The sequence below is a fragment of the Passer montanus genome, unplaced genomic scaffold (assembly GCF_014805655.1).
Source record: "Passer montanus isolate IOZ18808 unplaced genomic scaffold, ASM1480565v1 scaffold2, whole genome shotgun sequence".
Classification (NCBI taxonomy): Eukaryota; Metazoa; Chordata; class Aves; order Passeriformes; family Passeridae; genus Passer; species Passer montanus.
This window is the reverse complement of record NW_024366591.1, coordinates 836,500-855,081: the sequence shown is the minus strand read 5'-3', so window position 1 is coordinate 855,081 and position 18,582 is coordinate 836,500. Positions and strand designations below refer to the sequence as shown.

Below are 18,582 nucleotides of genomic sequence, written 5' to 3'. Positions count from 1 at the left end.
CTTTGCTGCTCAGATCCTCCTCAGCCCTGAGGAGGGCTTCACTTCTCTCCCAGAGCTTTATGGCTTTAAGTGTACATAAACCCAGAAAGCTGCCATCAGGAAACCTGTTGAAAGTCCCATCAAGTTTGTTCATCTGAGGGTGCCTACTGCCACACACACTTATCTCAATGCTAGTAAGTTCTTGTCACTGCTGTCCCCAGACTAGACACCCTCTAAGTAACAATTTGTTAGAAAACACTGTGAAGCACGTTACAAAACCAGTCTGATTTGGGGGGGAAATGTACTTTTAACAGAACTGAGGCAGCAGAGGAATAATGTAGAAAGAAGACAACACCTTAAACTGGTACTGCTGCCTAAAATGCCACAAATCTTTGGTTTTCATTGACCTTTTCTTAGGATGCCAACCTCTTATCTACAACACTTACTGACTTCTCCCCCAGAGGTCAGAAGGTGTATTCTCAGTGTCCTATCAGCTCTGACCAGCCTGTGATTTGCCAGTCAGCGAGGGACTTACTGTGGTATGAGGATTAATTAGGATCTTCTGCATGACAAGAAAAGGCCAGTTAGCAGCCAACAGCAAAATTACAGCTCATTTTCCTCACTGGTAGCCAAAAGAAATTGAATTAATGCAGAGGAATTAATCAGAAGTTGTCTTTTACTAAGTAGTGCACATCACAGTGTTATTCCACATCCAGATAAGTTCCCATGTTCATCAGGATAAAACACAGTGATGTTATAGCTCTGTAACCTCATTTGCAGAATTTCTAGAGGCAGAGGGTAGAACAGACAGGCACACAGGGATTTCTGAATTGTTATCTCCAACTGTGCTCATTCTGCCTCAGAAATAAACAGGTCTTACTCAGAATTGAGTAAAATTTGGACTCAGTAAGGTCTTGCCTAAAGCTTGATTCCATTTAGTGTCCCAGTTATTCACGTTTCCTCATGTTAATTCTGGGAACTTGTCAAATGTCGAGCTTCTACGAACAACTTTCTCCTTCCTTGTAGGAAAGACATAAAAATTTAAGAGTATTAACCTTGGCCAGTGCAAAGTGGCACTACATCAACTGCATTCCAACCTACATCACATGAGCATCTGACATGTGCACCTGCAGAACTGCAGCTTTCAGAGTTGTTCAGAGCTTCATGTTCTTCAAGCCCTACTTTATGACTTTTTACCCAAGTTAGTGACTCTTCTTGCATGTGGAAATTGTATTGAATTATGGACTTCAGATCCAAGAACAAACTCCATCAGTTTGTCCTAATAGTTACAGGTCCCTTTTGCATGCTCAAAATCACTTGGGCAAAGACAGGAATAAGCAGGATCAGTTTCTCCTTTCCCTGGGTCTCATTATCACAGCCAGGTGTAAAATTTACTCTGGCTCTGCCTCAGTCTGTGTCCTGCAGGGACTGTGAGCAGGCCAGGGGGCTGGGCAGTGTGTGTGACTCACCTGCACAGTGGGTGAAGCCGTACAGGGCGTAGCCCTTGTTGCAGGAGCACTGGAAGGTGCCGGGGTGGTTGGTGCACGTGTGGTCGCACGCCCGCTCGAAGGAGCACTCGTCAATGTCTGCAAGGTGTAAAGGGAGCCATCAGCACCCCTCGGGCTGCCCAGGGAGCCCTGAGGAGCCAGCCACTGCAGGGATGTGCAGATTTGTGTGAGCCAGGCAGATCCTTTCAGAGCACGTCGTGTAACATAATGAAATGACAGTTTTTAAAGAATGCTCGGTTTGCCAAACAAGCTTTTCCTTGGCAAGCACAAACACTGCTGTTACGTTTTTACAATTATGTTTAAATCGAATTATTTCTCTTCTGTGGGAGAAGAAAACTGCTGAGAAAACTCTTATTTCATTAGGATTACTCTCCATTGAAATTAACTGTATGAAGGAAAGCATTGCCTTTGTTTTTTCCTCCCTAAATGAAGCTCTGTATTAATGTCCAGCACCTGATTTAGGTCTGCTGAAAATCACAGTGTTCTCTGAGAATGAACATTCATTATACCATCAAAAGCACCTAAAATTTCTGTGCCATTACATTTTGCATGCCAGGTAAAAATGTTGCAAGACAAAAAAAAGTTCACATCAACTTCATTAGCACTTTTCATCAGTCTTTTTTCTTGGACATGCAGCATGATATCACTTTTGAAACAAGGGAAAGAAACAGAGGTTGCAAAAGGGCAAAAAGGAGTGCAAGATTTTAAGATGCATTCATAAACAGATTTCATTTAAATAAAACCCCAAACTATCTTGAAAATCAGATGTTTGTACAGTAAGTTTTTTCCATATAAATAGTTGGCCTTCTTTGCCTATTTATAAAGGATAAAAATGCACCAAAAAAACCCAGGTGAAAATTACTTTCTCTTGGTCAGTTAAGTTTTCTGAAAGTCACCTTCAATGTCAGCTGGTTTCCTAGGAAATCACATAATTCACCATTTGGCTGACTGAATTGACATTGTTTCAGCCTGTTGCTTTTCCACAACCACAGACCATTTGATTTTTTCTGCATTTAAGCAGCTTAAATAGACTTGCTAAATCTATATGTACAAACCACTATAGAGCAAAGCAAACATGCTTTGTAGGTCTCACAGGAGAAATCCATGTCATCCTCAAGAGCAAATGCTCCGTGGTGTTTTAGGGAACAGATTCCAGTCTGTCTACAGACCTATAATTTCAGAGGTCACGTTATATCTTTTTCCTTTAATAATGAGCTCATGGCAACTAAATATCCCATTAAGAAATAATACTTTCACTGCAATGGTGAATCAGTCAGAAAGACTGAGAGAGATACATTGCCTAATTTTCCCTGTAAATTATTTTAAGATCATCAAGGCAGGGGGAAGCATTAACCTCATAGAGAGGTTTTGATACGATGCTGCCTCTGTCTCTTCCAGATAATAGCTCACTGTGCCATTAAACTTATTTACTACAATAGCATCAAGCCAACTGTATTAACTCAACAGCTGTTTCAGAAGAAAAAAATCTTATCTGAGGAATGGAAATGATTCTGGAGTGCATTATCACTTCATCATTGTTGTAGATGTCCAAGCCACGCTGATTTGTCCTACTTTTGTTGTACCATTGTCTCTCCAGTGCACATACCTTGACAGGACTTCTCATCTGTTAATAATTTAAATCCTTTTCTGCAGCTGCAATCAAAACTGCCAACAGTGTTTTTACAGAAATGATCACAGCCTCCATTATTGGACTGGCATTCATCAATATCTGGAACATAAAAAAATAAAAAGCCTTCAGCAAATTAACACAGAGCTTCAGCACACAACCTACTCCCACTGCCAGATTCAGAAAATAGTCACGTCCAGTCAGCTGGAGGAGCCCAGAAACAAAATCTAGTGAGACTACCACAAAGTAAGGAAGGAAGGAAGATCAGATCCAACTCTTAAGAATGATCCAGCCCATTCAGCCCCAGGACAGTTATTTGTTCTCATTTAATGTATCCCTGTCAGTTGCATTTGGGCAATGCATTCATAAAAGACCATTCCCTAAGTTCTGTTTGGAAACACTTTGGCTCCAAGGCTCTCTAAGAGGTTTTAGTATTTTAAACATTCTCTCCATTTCCTTTCTGTAAGCCCTGCAGAAATCTCAGACAGAGACTTCCTGCACTACCCTGTCCTTTTCATGGCAACATTAGAATGAGGCCTTTATCTAATATTAATTGACTCAGGCCTGGGGATTTCATCATTTTTACTTAGCAGAGCAGCCTTAACATCTAATTACTGGAAAAGCAATATAATATACAACTTAACCGTGCCTTTGCTCCTTGCCAGAGCTCTCATTAGAGCTGCTTGGAGCAGTGTATGTTTATGAAACACATCCCTGTTTACACACGGGTGTTTATTTACCACGGCTCCTGATGCCCAGCCAGGCTGTTGGGCTGGGTACCTGTGAGCACCCACACACCTGCCAGCCTCAGTGCTCAAACACAGAGCTGGTTTAGCTCTCCCAAACCTCACCTCTGGAAAACGAGGCACGGGAGGTGGAAGTGGAGAGCAGGGAGGCAGAGAAGAAGAGATTCTCTGCACGTGATACACCTGATGTGAAGGAAACCACAGCCTCCACCCTGGTGCAGTCCTTCCTGCGGTCAGACTGCACACACCGGCTTCCCCCTGGACACTGGGCTGCCCCTGTTTGGAGATTTGTGTCTTACAGGACCTGGTAACACCTGATGGGTGTGCGGGAGTATGCAGCCCACCTTTGCAGGTCTTGCCATCGAACTGGAGGGTGAACCCCACGGGGCAGCTGCAGTGCACTCCGGTGGAGGTGTCCTTGCAGGTGCGGTCGCAGCCGCCGTTGTTCACCGCGCACGTTTCTGGCAACGACACAGAGCTCAGGTTTCCCCGGGGAAATCAGGACCAAAAACATCATGGGATACAAGGCACAGCCCCAAGCACACTGCTGTTCAAACATTCAGCCTAGAACACACGCGCAACTGCTAAATACACGTGTTGGCACAATCCCTGCCTCAGCTATTTCCAGGCTTTTTGTGGAAACTCTACAAACCAAAATGCTGTCTTCTGGGTATTCCATTTGTGTCTTAAACACAAATCCCTGCTCCTTGATGATGAATCTGTTACTGCCAGTCAGTTTCCTTACACCCACAGTGAATCCTGGCTGATGCCCTGACACTTCCCACCAACGAGACACCTGATTACACTCAGCACTACTAAATGAGTTTTCTTAAATCCCTCCTGACTCATCTTCCCTACTACCTGTGCTCCCAGTCATGGTGGGTAACACCCTCACTGAGCATTCCCTCAGCCTGAGAACCCAGGTGCCATTCCAACCAAAGTTTGCTCCTCTAACTCCCTGCTATGCAAGCTATGCCTAAATCTCACCAAACCTTGCTAGTGACCACTCCTAAAACACAGTTCTACACATCCTACAAACAGAAATAACTCACTCTTTGGCATTCATCCTCTTGTCATCAGTCTAACCACCTCAGTCAGGCTAACAGCCTTTTTACTGGCTGGACAAATACAATTTTACATGGCATGTGTTGATTGAGAGAGCTGCAAAGAACGCTTTTTTAATGTCTGCTTTTTGAAATCTACTTTCTTCTAGCTCTGTATGCTTGTTTTCTGCAGCATCAAACAGATGCTACTTATTGTCAAGTTTTGAGAGCTTTACTGGTTTATTCCCTCCCTGTCTCTCATCTCACACACAGTATTGGCAGGCTGTGCCCAACCTCCAAGAGAATACACAGTGCATCTTCTTTCTTCCTCTGCCATTCTTTTTGAAAATAAAGCTATTCATTACATGTCTGAACACTAGGGAATAATACTATTTCCTGAAGTGAAAGTCGATCATCTCAGGCAGAATTCAGCCCAGAGCTGAAGGTTACCATTAAAAAAAAAAAAAAAAAAACAAAAAAAAAAGCCCCCCACTAATTCATCAATCTAAAAGGTTTCAACGAGCAGCAGAATTATTTTGGATCAGCACTTTTACCCATAAGCAAGCGTCGCTTCACTCTCTTGTCCACATCAGCTGCTGCTGTGGTGTTTCCCTCAGAAACTTCAACAGCTTCTTCCCTCTCTGTAAGGAACATGAAAAAAGCAAGTGAGTAAAGGTGCCCTGACCAGAACCCTCATCTGACATCCAACACACACAACCAGCTGCATCACACACTGAATTAGAGACAATCAGAACTGATCAGGCAGAAATAAGCTATTTTTAAAGGGCAAGTAGTAATAAAAATCGTGAAGACCCTTCAGTCAAAACCATGAGAATGTTTTGCTTTTGTGGCTTCCTTACAAGTCATGTTTGCTTCAGTATCCTTAACAAAACAAAAGATGTGCTGCAGATGCAGTAAAGAGCAGCAAGATGAAAGAGCTAACTGAACTGCTCTGTTAGGAGTGCACTGTCACCATCCATCCCAGGCTAATTACAGCAACCAGCCAGTCATGCCTGAGCATTTGATTTCAATCAACAGACAACAAACTCTTCCAGCGACTGGAAGAGTTATAAATCTTAAGTGCTTTCTTTACTAGATAACTGCCTTGCCAAAACTATACATTAATTGATTTCAGAGTCCCAGTTTTTACAGATTACTCCTTGCTTACACCCTCTGGCTCATGCTGCTGAAGAAACTGAACCTAAAGTATCCCAGAGGGAAGGAAGCCTGCTTTGGTCAGTGACAGGCCTCCTGTTTCAGGGGGACCAGTGATAATTACAGGTTGCAACAGCATTAGGTAGCTACTTAAATAGGGAAGCATAACTTGCCTGGAATCAGCAAGTTCCTTAATTTTGCACTCCTTGACATTTTCTAGCCACAGTTACGAGGAGCATTAATTGTGCCCACACAGCAGCAGCACACCCCCTGGAGCTGGCCATCCACAGCAAAGGACTTCCCTGCAGAGCATACTGACCCAGGCAGGTTTTGCCATCCAGGTGCATGACGTACTTGGGGTGGCAGCCGCAGACGGGCCCGCTGTCAGCATCGTCACACGTGTGCTGGCAGCCCCCGTTCCCGTGGTTGCACGTCACTAGGGAGAAAACACAGGGCACTCTCACAAGCCCTTCCAGCACCCCTGAAGGACAGTGTGCAGTCCTGAACATCCAATGCACCCTCCTAAGGTGCCCCCGTCCTGAAGGGCTCTGTGAGAGTGAGACACTGCACAGCTCTTCGCGGAGCTGAGCTTCAGTGGTTATGGATGATGGCACAACTCCCAAACTGCAGACACTGCAGCAATCAACAGACCTGTGTGACAGTGTCCAGAAAACACACCAACTCTGGTTCAGTTCAAACACACACAGTCCAGGGGTGCCATCCCACGTTAGCTAAAACACCCCAAGTCCCATCTCACTGCAAACAGAACGCTGTTTGTTCACTTTGGGAAACCATAAGCATATGCAGAATGTTGCCTACAAATGCAGCTCCTCTGGTTCTTGGACAGCTCAAATCCTGGTCGGCATTCACAGGCAACTCCTCCTTTGGGTGTTTCTCTGCAGATGTGGGCACAGCCATGGTCTTTGTTCATGCAGCTCATGCCTTCTGTGAAACAGGAAAGGTACAAGAGCATCAGCATCCTCAGCAGCTCTGGGTGCAGGCAACCAGGTCAGTTCAACACACACAGACTAAGCCTCTAGCTCTGGAAAGACTCTGCAGGGTTGGGACAAGAAATTTCAGCTTACAGAGAGGAAAGGCAGCGAGTGCAGTCCCGGCCCCAAGGGCTCTGGGTGCAGGCAACCAGGTCAGTTCAACACACTCACACAGACTAAGCCTCTAGCTCTGGGAAGACTCTGCAGGGTTGGGACAAGAAGTTTCAGCTTACAGAGAGGAAAGGCAGCAAGTCCAGTCCCGGCCCCAAGATTTCTCCTTCTGTGACCTTTTCTGTGCCTGTTCTTTGACTGCAAGGCCAAAGAGCAACACTCACAGATTTGTACAGCACCTGCATTCTCATCCAATGCTCTCACTTTATACTTTTAGATGTTCATAAAACCCCCTCATTTCTTTTATAAAAGTGGCAGTGTCCAAGTCTAAAATGAAGTTCTTATTTCTCTACTTAAAACAACAGCCAGCATACACAGAAATGTTTAGAACAGCAATCACAAGGGTCATCCCAATTTCAATTCCTGGCTTACAAAGCAGATTCCCAGAGTCATAACCTATCTCAGCTGTGACCAAGTGCTGGGTCCTGTCTCAGACCATGCCAATGTGCAGATTGCTCACACGCTGTACATTAATTCTCTTTATTGTTAACAATTTTGTTTTCATTTTTTTTTCCTGATTTCAGTCCACACCACCCGAGATAACCTCACTGAGTTTTATCACAGTGTTCTGTATTTCTACACACTTTCCCAGTTAGATAGAATTTAGTGCCAGTGTCTGCTTTAGCCAAATGAAGAACCAGTGTGACACTAATGACTGGATTTCTTTTGCTACACCTCCTAAAGCATTCTGTCATTTTTATCTCTGCCAGCTCTTGCACAGCACTCGACTGCCAGAGTGTTTTCCTGACCCTTGCAAAAAATATAAAGCAAATTAAACAGGGAGGAATAGTTTCTAAAATTATTGCAAAAGCTTCTTTCCTCTTGCTCCATGGTTCAGACACAAATCAGTGTCTTGGCCATTTGCAGGAAGGTGGCACAGCCTGTGCACACACAACACAAAACACCGGGCAGCTGCCTGAGTTACCCAATGGGATCAACTGACCAAATTAAACAAACAGGTTTTCTTTTAAAAGAATACCACAGGTTTTTGATGAAGTCCTCTACAGTGCTACAAAACCAGGAAAGAGAAGAGGTCTGAATGCTCTCTTTGGGTGTACAGAGAGCACACCCTTACCATCAAATTCTCTGCCTGGGCACATTTGGCTTTGAAAGGACAAGTTACACCAAAATGTTATTTTTTTTCCCAGTGAGAACATTCCATTTATGAAGACCAAGGGGAACATTCTTTGGCTGCAAGGGCTCATCCCACACCACCCCAGTGAACATCTCTGGAGCTGAGCAGATGCACAATCAGGAGCAGAAGAGCAAAGGTGACCACGCTGCAGAAAAGGGACTGTCAATTCCACACCCTATATATTTTTTAAACTTACACAGCCCTTTTTCCAGCCTTTCTACTGAGTGAAACAAGCCCACTGCACTGTGAGGCAGAGGTCAGCTCACCACCATTATTCCACTCACTTCAATTAGGTCCTTTTTCCACACTGCTATTCTCACCCCCTGCAGCACCAGCTACAGGACCCTTTCTCTATTAAGACAGCTTTAAGCAACAAAAGAATGGACATTGCAGAGCCCAGATTATTCTGCTCTACTGGCTTTTTGATTCCTTTCCCACAGTGAGGGCTCTCCAGAAGTCCCACAAGACAATGAGACTTCAAATCCTGCAGCACACAGGCACAGCCCAAGGAGCCCACAGGAAAGCTATCACCCATTATTGTGTCAGTCAAGGAAGGAGACAACTTTTGAGGCCACAAATTAGCCTCATTAGCTCTGGTGTTTTTGTGAAAGTTCTGGTCTTAAGCATGCAGTATAGTTTGGTCTGTTAGCTCAGAGGGGTTAGAGAGCATTAAGAGAATTATCAGCTTAGTTTCTGTCAACAGAGTTATTCTTTTGTCTCTATTGAGCTACCAAAGAGGAAACTGTTCAAGCAGGTACTTTGGTAAAGTTCACTGGCACCAAACAAATGGTTTATATGCTCCATTTGGGATTGTTCCATTCTGAGTGAGCAGGCTTCAATCAGGACTCCACAGAAAGCTAAAACTGCTTTCCAGACCAGGATGCATTTTAATAATAAGGTATCCATTGTGGAACAAGGAACTCCACCAAACCCACCAAAATCCAGCTGACCTAAAAGGCAGTTTCATAGAAGATACACACATCCACCCATTCCAGCATTTACTTTGGGACTGCTGCTTGTTTCCCAAGCTGGTAGATCTCTCTCAGCCCTGTTTTACAAGGATGTATTAAAGAGATGTCTGTAAAGCCATAAATGCTGTGTGGCTGCAAACTCCTTGGTGGACACAGGGTCTCCCAGATCACATTGTTCCAGAGCTGTTGCAATGGCAGACTGTGTTCCAGAAACAAAACCCAGGGAAATTTTGGTCAAATCTCCCCACACGCTTCCCAGACACACAATTTCTATTGTACCCTGGCCTACTGACCCACAAATGTCTTGGGATGGATGGCTCTGGATTGTCCCACTCAGCCAAGAGAGGTGAACCCAGTGCCTACATGCTTGAACAGTTCCTGAGCCAGATGGGACATTTCTGGCTGGACCTTCTTGAAGTTACCCAGCAAACCTGAGATCTGAGCACTCCTGCCACTGGTAAAACAAGCCAGCAGCATTTCCCTATCAGGTCACACTAAATTAATCTCTTACATATATGATCTGGGTTTAAATATTTATATTTTTTTGCACAGAAGGTGTCAGGACAATATTCCCAATCTGCTAAGAGCACTAAGGCTCCATTTAGGGCAGGTTCAAGCACTGTAGGACAGAGAGAGAGGAGGCAATGGTACAAAGAGCTACCAGGCATTCTGAGAGAACAGAAAAACGGTGAGGAGCACCAGCACAGCCAGCAGAGCAGGACACCCCAGGAATGCTTTGGTCTTTCATCATGCTGTCTACATCTTTGTGCTAAGGGAACTTTTTCCCCAAAGCTCTCCAGCTATCCCTGTCCTCTGCAGCCAAGGCTCCAAGAGTGGCACTGGGATGGTGCCCTGTGTGTGAGCTCACACAGGATTCAAAGGTGGTTTTCATCCCCCAGACCCTTCATTCCCACCAATTCAGCCCAGCCAGCAGAGCTATGACTGTGAGATTCCACAAGGGAGAGCAGCAAGATTTGCCATGCAGAGCAACAGCAGCCACAAAGATGCACTTGGTGTTTACTCACAAAAAAAATCTGTTTCCCCTCAAGTTTTTGTATTCCCTAACATGGAGCAAGTGGAACCCAGAAACAAGGTGCACATGCATGGCTGCCCTGCCAGCTACTTCAACAGCTTCCCTAGGTAATTCCTTCTTCCACACAGATGAAGAGCAGCTCATTCCAGCAGGAAAGCAAGGATAAAAACCAGGACTGTGCACAACTTCCCAGAACACCTTCATTTCCTGTGGTTTAAACTCCAGGTCACTGCTTCTGTGTATTTAAAGGCCAATATTGCAGCCCACAGGGATTGAAGATTGCAGCTCTCAGGCAGTGATATATGAAGAATCTTAATGGGGCTGGGAGACAGGGAAGGAAATGTTCCCTCATTTTACAGATAAGAAGCAAAACTGAGTAGATGGTCTAGGCAATGGGAGCCAAAATCTGCTTTGATCAATGCTGTGAGGTCTCAGAACCAGCAAAGTACAAACACTGAGCCATGCATACACAAGGCGGAGAACAGAAGTCCCAGAAATGAGCAGAAAAGCAGAGAACAAAGTGAGGGGAAAGATAAAGAAGAGAGATTTGGCTTACAACAGACATGCCCACCCAAGGGGAAAAAAAAAGTTTAAAAAAAGGTGGGGAATCCTGAGCAGCACTTTACAGTAATGAAGGGGGGAGGGGGAAAGGTAGAAGTGAAACAGTCACAGCATGAAACCTGAAAAAATGGCTTTTAAAGAAAGCAAAACAAGCACTTCAATGTTCTAAGAAGAAAAAAAAGGTATCAGGCAAAACAGTGTGCTGAGGTTTTTTCTTAAGCCTGTTTTTGATCAAGATGTATTTTATTAGATAGATTTTATGGGGAGAAAATGTCCATTTTTGGGGGGGGGAAGGTCCTCTTTGTTTTCCTTTTCAAGGAAAAATACCTATGTTTAGTTGATGTTTGGTGCTATGGAAAAAGGGCCTTTTAGGGAAAAAAAATATTAAGAGAAATTAAATGCATCTTTAAAAAGGGAGACAGAATTCCAAAGGTACAAAGAAGGGAGTAAATATTGGTGACGGGGAATGCTGCTGCTGTCAGTTCAAGAGAGCAGAAGGTACTCAAGTAGCAGCAAGTATGAAAAAAGATTTGGAAGTTTTTCCTCTCTTGGCATCAGACAAGACAAGGAGTTCAAGCAACCAGGTTCAGTCCTCAGACTCCTCCAGGGGTGCACAAACTCACATCCCTGCTGTGCCTTGTCCCCCCACTGCTGCCCCCCTGCCTGGCCCAGCCCTGCAGTGGCAACCTGAGCCATGGCCCAAGGAGCCACCAGAGCCCTGTGAGACCAAGCCCAGGGCCAGAGGAGCTGAGGACACAAATTCTCAGTCCAAACAGAAGAGCAGTTCAGCTCTGTCAGATGACAGCCACCTCAGCACCCTCATCTCTGGATGGCCATATATGTCTGTAAATGTTGATCTCTTCACTTTGGGGATTTTTAGAGTAAGATTTGTTTATTCATGCTCAGATTCCTCTTATAGTTATGCCAACAATAAGCCATAGATTAAAGAAAGCCTCGCAGCTCTAAGCACTTCTTACTAAGATTTTCACTGTACAGTTCAATGGACAACTCCCTGATCTGAGCAACCACTTTAAAGCATTCCCTAAGGGCATCCAAAATAATTTTGTTCCATCTGATGTCTAATTAGATATCCAAGACTCTGATCTCTCAAAGGTCGCTTCACAAAGGTTTCACTCAAAACAAAGCAGGAGATTTGAATACCTTTGGGGCTGACAAACAATAAATCTCCTAGCTGAAACCTAAACATTGTACAGGGAATCTGAAAGGTATCTGAAGGCAGTGCAGCTACTGCCCCATAACTAAAGGCAGTGAAAATGCCCAGAATTGTGTTTGTGGCCATCCCCTGGGTTGGGACAGGGTTTTGCTGCCCAGCAGAGCACCAGGGGTGCAGCAGCCCAGCCTTTGACAGACCACGCAGCCGGGATCAAAGGGCAGGAAGGGATGCAGCGCCTTCAAAGCCGCTTAGAAGATCCTGACACACCGCTCCTTTTCAAAAGCGGCGAGGACTTCAAGACCCTTCACAGCTTTGAAAACATCAGCCCAGAGATACTTTTGAAGGCGGTGTGGAGCTCTTGCCGCCGGCAGAGCCCGGCGCCGGGCGGGCGGTACCTTCGGAGCGGTGGATGCAGGTGTGCTGGTTGTCGCTGAGGAAGAAGCCATCCTTGCAGCGGCACTCGTAGCTCCCCACGGTGTTGACACAAACGTGCTGGCAGCCGCCGTTGTTGAACATGCACTCGTCTGTGTCTGAGAGAGAGCGGGGGGAAGATGGAGATGAGCTTTGTGCCGTCACCAGTGCGCGGCACAGACAGACATCAGCTGGGCTGGGACACCCCGGCTGTCCTGTGGGTGCTGTCACCCCTGCCAAGGGCATTCCTGCTGCTGCTCCTGCCGTGTGTGCAGCCCGAGGCACAGGGCTCCCAAGCACAGCTGATGGCCACAGCCTTGGCAGAGCCAGCCCAGCACTCAGGGGAACATTCCCTGTCCCCAGTGCACCCCGCAGCCTTGGCAGAGCCAGCCCAGCACTCAGGGGAACATTCCCTGTCCCCAGTGCACCCCACAGCCTCGGCAGAGCCAGCCCAGCACCCAGGGGAACATTCCCTGTCCCCAGTGCACCCCACAGCCCCGCACACCCAGCTCAGCAACCACACGGCTGCCTCAATGGGACAGCCACCCTTTGCTCCCAAACCCATCCGGGCTTTAAAGGTTGTAGTGCTTTTGGTTCATTAATTTGAGATTATTTTTTTTCCCCAGGAAGCTCCACATCCTAAAGCAAAGGTGGAAGAAGAGAAATACAAGCCTCAAAAGAAATTCAGCTAAAGCCCCTGCTCCTTATTTCACCCTAGCTAGAATTCACACACCACATCTCTTCTGCTGCTTGGTTTGTCATCCTCCTCCCTCAAGCCTAGGACATCATCACTCATCATCAGGGCTGCTGCTGTGCTGACTGACTGCAGTCAAGGACAAGAGCAGAAGTTCTGGAAGCAGATTTAATCTTGGTTTTGCCACATTCAGAGTCTCAACAACACCAGAGAACACAGAAGGGCTCTGCTTGGATAACCAAAGAGTAGGAAAACTTCAGCTAAGCCTCTGAATAACAGGATGCCAATCCCAATCTCCAATTCTTGGGAATTTTACCCCTTAATAAGCACAGGTTTTCGTAATCACAAGTGCCAAATACTTCTCCTAGCCTAATTTTCAGAAATTTTAATAGGAACTAAAAAACACTCAGTTCCTTGAAAACAGAACAAAACTCTGCTGAGGCAAAGCACTGGTCTCATTTGCAAATTCATCTGTAACACCATGTTTGCTCCCTCTTCTGTTCATTGTTCCTGGCTAATAGTACAATGTTTTTAATTTAACATTGTAGCATTTCTGGCAGAAAACAGCTGTCTTTTAAAAAAAAAGGAGAAAGAGAGGCTTTTAGTAAGAAGCATAACATAGTATTACAACAGATTTAATGTCCACTGAAGGCAGTGAGTAAGCCAATTGGATGCAAAAGAATGTGACCTGCTGGAGAAAAAGAGCGGCTGACATATCTCCATCACAAAGAAGCTGAGTATTTTAGAGTTCTGCAGTGATGTGAATGTGCAAACAATCATGAATAAACAGCCACCACGAGTCTTTAGTGCTACAGATTTGAACTCCAGCAGATGTTTCTGTCTTACAGACCTTGGAAAGCTTTCAAAAAAATCATCTCTTTCCAACAAGTAATTGTCTATTTGGCTTAAACCCAGGCACACAGCAGAGATCTTCAAAAATAAGGGTGAGAGGAGGGCAACCCTGGCGTGAACAAAGTAAATAAACAGATTAAGAGAAGATGTGATCCAATTTGCTGCATGCCAAAATATTTATTTAACGTTTACATCGCAACTCGAAATTGGCACATCAGTGGTAAAAAACCTCACTGTATGTCAATGACATTTTGTTTTATTTTATTTTATAGGTCTGCCATGCAATGCTGAGCAGCTTCCCAGTGACACAGCAGGTGGTAGATTTTGGTCTAAGTTGTGTCAGTGGTCACAAACAGCCCAGCTGAAGAATGCCCTGGCTACAAAGAGAATGCACACATGCCTTTTGGTGCCATTGTTGGAGGCAGTGTGCTCCTTCACATCCACCCTTCATGGTAACCTCAGCTGAACTCCACTCTGTGTTTACGCAAAAATAAGATGGATGATCTGTTATTTTAAAGCATCCGCAGATATTTTGTTTCCCTCTCTACTTTATTTAAATATTTGGAACCTGGGGAGTGGAGTTCTCCCTCTCCTCCACCTACACTGCAGAAAGCTGGGCATGCAACAGGTTCCCAGCAGGTAAAACCCAGCACAAAACCACTGAATATTCCAGAGTTTTCTGATTTGTCCCAGCAGAAGAGACAGCCTGGGGATGGTCTGAGCCCCACCTGATGTGCCACACACCAGTGGGAAATAGCCAGCCAAACTAGCTCCAATTTTGCAGGGAGGGCAAGGTTCCCTCTGACTGCCATGGGTGTGGAGGTGTGTCCAGTCACATCCACACGGGGTGCAGCAGGAGAGGAAAACTGAGCCATCCCTGAAAAAGCAAATGGCACGGGTGGCACAGGGTGAGCCACTGCCCAGCTGGGGTCCAGGGAGCAGGACAGCTTCACCAGCCTGAGGCTTAGCCCCTCTGCTCTTCAATGGCCTCCATCATACACAGCTACTGCACACTCCCAACATCCTCTCCTTTTGGGAATATTCACAGTGAAAGCCCCCACATTACAGACAGATTTGAGAGAGAAGATCCCTAAGCCTGGAAACACACCTGACAACTGATCCTAACCTAACTGTGGGACAGAGAGGACAGTGATAGCACACGTTCCTTTATATAAACTCACTCAGCATAATAATAGATGGCATTTGGCACACTTAAACCCAAAGCACTCCACAGAAATATAGCACAGTTATCCTCACTTACAGATGGGGGAAAGAGCCACACTGGGATGACACCTCAGTACCTGAAAATCCTTGGACTCACCAGCAACATTCTGTCTCTCTGAGCTGACTGAGCCCAAGAGATGGCATGGGGTTCCCCATGTGTGCAGCCACAGGGCTGAGATCCACAGCACACACTCCTTACCCAGGCAGTTGTGGCCATCATGAGCCAGCATGAAGCCGTCGTAGCAAGTGCAGCGGTAATTCCCTGGAATGTTGAAACACTCGTGGACACAGCCCCCATTGAAGTCGTTGTCACATTCATCAATGTCTGAGGAATAAAGCAAAAGTCAGTATGATGGATGCCTGAGTGTTACAGACAGGGATGTGTCTGCCTAAATGTGAGCAACTGCTGTCCAAAATCATCATTGTCTTGCAAACACACTATATTTAATGCATTTCTTGCTGAATCACTGAGAAAACACCCTGAAACCCCCTTGCAGCCTTACCTTATGTTTTTTAAGGCCATAAACAACAAACTCATTATCAGGCTGAGTGAAATGAACAGGTGAAAATCCATACAAGGTTTGCCTTTGATTTTGTAAACAAGAAGTATATCGCGTGATGAAACAATCACTATTTTGATTTTTAAATCATCCTTTGTTATTTTCAGTGGCTCTATTTCCTTAGAAATGCTCCAGGCTGGCACAGACAGAGCGCTGTGCTTGGTCCCTTTACCTTCACATTTCCTCCCTTCGCCGGTGTAGCCCATTTTGCAGGTGCACTTGTACAGCTTGGGGGTGTTTTGGCAAATGGCATCTGGGTGGCAGTCATCCAGCCCCAGGGCACACTCGTCCACATCTGTGAAAAGACAGCAGGCTCAGGAGGGATGCCAGCAGGAGGAGAACAGGGCGTGTGCCCTGAGCACATCCCTGAGGAGATGACAGGGCTGAGCACCTCTCTGTGCTGCCCACGAGAATATCGTGTGGTTTTGGGTGTCAGGACAGACAGAGGCAGAGACAGCATCTGCACTGCAACTTCTGTCACATTCTACCTGCAGACGGATATATTTGCATGCAATTCAGATGAGCCCAGGGCAAGCTGTTGTGCATGTTTATAAATGCATCCAAAACAATCTGATAAGGACTGGATACTCTATGAAATTCAGCTGATAGTTTCACAGAGATTCATCAGAGATTGTTAATCTTTCTGATTAAAAAAAACAGTCACTGAAAGAGTTCTTGATCACATCCATGCATCACCTGCAGAAAGCCCAAGGATTTTGAAAATAACAAGGGGAGAGGATTGAAATTTATTTCAAAGTCACCACCAACAAATTAAAAGACTGACTTACCATTAAACAGATGTACAATTGTAAAATAATTGTTTTTAATACAAGAATTGTATCTGGGGAGCAGCACTGCCAAATCACCTGGCCAGCCATCTCATAGCACAGCAAACTGAAGCAAAATATCCAGGTGGAAACTTCAGAGAAGAGGAAATGAAGAGAAAGAGAAACACCAACAGGAAGAAGTCCTGGAGATGAAGAAGTGTAGACAGAAGAGGAAGAAAAGTTACAGGCAGTAGAAGACATCAGGACAAGTTTTTCACACAGCAGAAGAAAACTGAAGCATGGAAACAGGAAGATTTCCAGCAACTGGCTAAAAGGGATAATTGTAGGAGCAACACCCCATGCAGGTACAAGAAGTGCCTCCTAAAACACGAAGTAGTGCATGAGTATCAGCAGAAAGAGACTACTTCAATAGTCAGCCACTTTTTATGGTGGGGATCACTTTCCAAATGGAAATTTCAGCCAGCACTTCTCCCATTTACAATTATAGCATTCATCCTGCTCTTTTTTTTTTTTTTCCTTTCCCCCAATCACAAAATATGCCTGTAGGTACTGCAGCAGCTGCCAACTGCAGAAAGTGTTCACTTGGTTTTAACTCCTAATGGGGTTTGGCAGTGGGAAACAAGGCAAAGAGCCAGTGCTGGAGCAGCAGTGCCCTCCTGGCTCTCAGGTGCACACAGCTCCAGCAGCAGCGATGGGGTCCCCACATACTGCCACCAGCAAGAGAGGAGAAGGTGCCAAACAGTGGGAAGCAGCTGGGAAGAGCAGCAGAATTGGCTTCTTCTCAAGGGAGGGAAGTAAAGCCATTAAAAAATGTGGGAGGCAGTGAATTGAAGGAGTCATGCAAGGAAGGGCGCGGGCAATAGCTGAGGGGTCTCCAGCTAGTGGGGCAGACAGAAGGGATGGGCAGGGAAGGACAGACAGCCATAAAGGAGCAGCAGCCACACGAGCAGACGGTGTGCCCTGGCACCGTCAGCTCTGCCCTGCCCGAGCCAGGGGCACAGACCTGCCCCGGCAAGAGGGGTCCCAGAAAACACATGGCAAGGAGGGGGCTTCCCTCTAAGGCAGGACACAGAGACATCAAGCAGAGCTCGTGGCTCAGCTGGGTTATTTTACACCGCCCCTCTGTGATCCGCAGCGTGCGGTGAAGAACCGCAACAAGAAGCCGCATCACTAATGCATGCAAAGGCGTGGAATAAGGGCTTGGAAAAATCCTAGGCACACGGAGAGGTATTTCCCCTTGCAGTGACAGTACCACGAGCAGAAGAGAGACCCTGGGGGAACGAGACTGCGAGCAAACACCGCAGCCTTCAACTTGGCAGGAGGCGGCGGCGGCGGGAGAGTCCCGGGGCTGGTTCCGCGGGCTCCGAAGGCAGCTCCACCCGCGGTCCCGGGGCTCTCCCCGCTCCCAGAGCAGCGGGAACCGCCGGGAACGCGGCGTTGGCAGCACTCGGGCAGCCCCACCGCCACGGCCGCACCTCACACCGGCACCGGGCCGGAGAGGAGAGCCGGGAGCGAGCGGTGCCCGCGGGGCGAGCAGGGGACCGGGGCCGCTCACCGGGCAGGGAGCGGGGCAAGGAGCACTCACCGGGCAGGGGGCACTCACCGGGCAGGGGAAGGGAGCGGGGGCACTCACCGGGCAGGGGGCACTCACCGGGCAGGGGCAGCGCGGCGGGGCCGGCCGGCGCGGGCAGCAGCAGGAGCAGCAGGCGAGGGCTGGGCGGCCTCCCCCGGCCCCGCCCCGGCGCTCGCACACCTGCCCGCCCCGACCGCAGGTGCCCGCGGGGCGGGAATGCCGCGCACGCCGCCCGGGAAGCATCCCTGAGCACGGAGCATGTGGCTGCCCGGCACACGCGAGGCGCTCCGGCCTCCGTTGGGTCGGTGCAGTACAATACTGAGGTTTTTACCGGGTAATTACAGCCCACTGCAGAGCGTGAATCCCCGGCTGAAGGCCCACGCAT

The 18,582-nt window shown here is 46.8% G+C and overlaps 1 protein-coding gene across 1 annotated transcript in view; it reads right to left on the bottom strand.

The window, feature by feature from the left end:
* The window catches only part of SCUBE2 (signal peptide, CUB domain and EGF like domain containing 2), a 37,436-nt gene extending 18,854 nt beyond the window's left edge, over nucleotides 1-18,582 (bottom strand). The window contains exons 1-10 of the mRNA XM_039706795.1: nucleotides 18,276-18,582; nucleotides 16,009-16,131; nucleotides 15,476-15,601; nucleotides 12,491-12,625; nucleotides 6,878-7,003; nucleotides 6,378-6,494; nucleotides 5,458-5,544; nucleotides 4,205-4,321; nucleotides 3,094-3,216; nucleotides 1,449-1,565 (exon numbers count right to left, since the gene is read on the bottom strand). Of these exons, the coding sequence (XP_039562729.1) occupies nucleotides 1,449-1,565; nucleotides 3,094-3,216; nucleotides 4,205-4,321; nucleotides 5,458-5,544; nucleotides 6,378-6,494; nucleotides 6,878-7,003; nucleotides 12,491-12,625; nucleotides 15,476-15,601; nucleotides 16,009-16,131; nucleotides 18,276-18,582 (1,378 nt within the window). The remainder of the gene's footprint in view (nucleotides 1-1,448; nucleotides 1,566-3,093; nucleotides 3,217-4,204; nucleotides 4,322-5,457; nucleotides 5,545-6,377; nucleotides 6,495-6,877; nucleotides 7,004-12,490; nucleotides 12,626-15,475; nucleotides 15,602-16,008; nucleotides 16,132-18,275) is intronic.